Here is a 1,756-nt window from a genome sequence, read left to right as displayed (position 1 = left end):
TGGACGTCCCAATAATGCTCCTGTTATCACCTGGCAGGAATTTAGAGAGAATTTAATATCCTACCACATACCTGAAGGATTGATAGAGCTGAAGCAGGAGGAATTCTGAGCTTTGAATCAGGGGTCTATGTTTGTAGCCGAGTATCGTGACAAATTCGCTCTGTTGTCATGTTATGCTCCGAATGAGGTGGCTGATGTTGCTAATATATAGGGCCTGTTTAGCATGGCTCCACTCGTAAACTCTAGCAACTCCATAAAAAAATCTAGCCAAACACCCCAACTCCGAAACTCTATGGAGCTGCCGACTCCATGGAGTTGTAGTACAAATGGAGGTGGAGTTTTGGAGCACCTCTTTTGTAGCTCCAAAACCACTCAATATGAACCTCCTCATGGAGTTGGTGGGAAATTACCCACCACTGCCACTGATTACATAGAAAAACGGTTCGATTCTATTTCTCCCGAGCCCCTGGCGCAGTGACTCCCTCCCTCCCGCGCCGTCGTCTTCCTCCCCCGCCGCCATGGGTGGCCGTCGATCTCCTCACCAGAGCTCTCCCCCACCCCGATTTTCTTCTGTGTGGTCACCATGACAACCGTCGGGTACGGCAACCTCGTCCCAGCCAGCAACGTCGCCAAGCTGCTCGCCTGCGCCTTCGTCTTTGCTGGTGTGGCCCTCGTAGGCACGTTCCTCAGCAAGGCCACCGACTACCTCATCGAGAAGCAGGAGGCGCTCCTCTTCCGCGTGCTCCACCTCCGCTGCGCTGACGACCATAGGGCGCTGCGCGCCATGGAGGCCAACAAGGTCCGCTACAAGCTCTACACCGCCGCGGCACTCTTGGCCACGTTGCTCGCCTCCAGGATGGCGTTCCTAGTGGAGGTGGAAGGGATGCGCTCCATGGACGCCTTCTACTACATGTGCGCCACCATGACCACGCTCGGGTATGGCGACCGGAGCTTCTCATCCATGCCTGGGAGCACGTTCGTGGCTGCCTAGATCACCGTGAGCACGGTGGTGGTGGCACCCTTCTTCCTGTATGCGGCGGAGTGCGGCGTGCCCGTGGTCGCTGTCGATGGTGAGTTCGAGGGCTGCCTCCGGCTTTGGGACCTCATGGATGCCGCCGAGCCACTGACAGAGATGAAACAGAGAGGAAAAGAGGAGAGGAAAAAAATGAAAATAGATTAGGCATTGATAGTGGGACCCACATAAACAGGGCAAGAATGACAATCTGCCCTCAAACTCCTCTTTTTTAGAGCTGGGGACACCCTCCCAGCCAAACACCTCCATCAGACAGTTCCAACTTCACCCAGAGCTGGCTCCACCTAGAGTTCTGGAGTGGAGCAGCTCCACCTAGAGTTGTAGCCATGCCAAACAAGGCCATAGTGTCACATTCTTAAGGGTCTGTATGATGGTATCCAACTACAACTTATGTCCAATACATACCCTAATTTCCAAACATTTGTGAATCACGCTATTGTGATTGAGCTATTGTGATTGACAATAAGCGCAAGGAGATGGAGGCTAAGAAGAGGAGGCTTTAGGGATAGGCCTCTGGAAGTAATACTTGTCTGCGTACAACTCTCAGCAAGGCTTCTAGCAGAGGTACCAGAGGCCACCTAATCAATGGAATTGCAACCCAAACCAGCAGCATCCGCAGTACTAGCAGCAGAATGGCAATCAGGTGACATGCCAAGGGAATGCCAATAATACTCATATTAAGAGCAGTGCACTTAGCACCCCCAATGTATGCTATTGCTGTGG

The 1,756-nt window shown here is 52.7% G+C and overlaps 1 protein-coding gene across 1 annotated transcript; it reads left to right on the top strand.

Annotated features, from left to right (window-relative positions):
- The first annotated feature begins 583 nt into the window (after nucleotides 1-583).
- LOC136548353 (two pore potassium channel b-like) lies at nucleotides 584-991 on the top strand. The gene has a single exon (XM_066539914.1). The coding sequence runs from the start codon at nucleotides 584-586 to the stop codon at nucleotides 989-991; it is 408 nt and encodes a 135-aa protein (XP_066396011.1).
- The last annotated feature ends 765 nt before the right edge of the window (nucleotides 992-1,756 follow it).

This window comes from Miscanthus floridulus, chromosome 4 (assembly GCF_019320115.1).
Source record: "Miscanthus floridulus cultivar M001 chromosome 4, ASM1932011v1, whole genome shotgun sequence".
Lineage (NCBI taxonomy): Eukaryota > Viridiplantae > Streptophyta > Magnoliopsida > Poales > Poaceae > Miscanthus > Miscanthus floridulus.
This window is presented reverse-complemented; position numbering and strand designations above follow the sequence as displayed.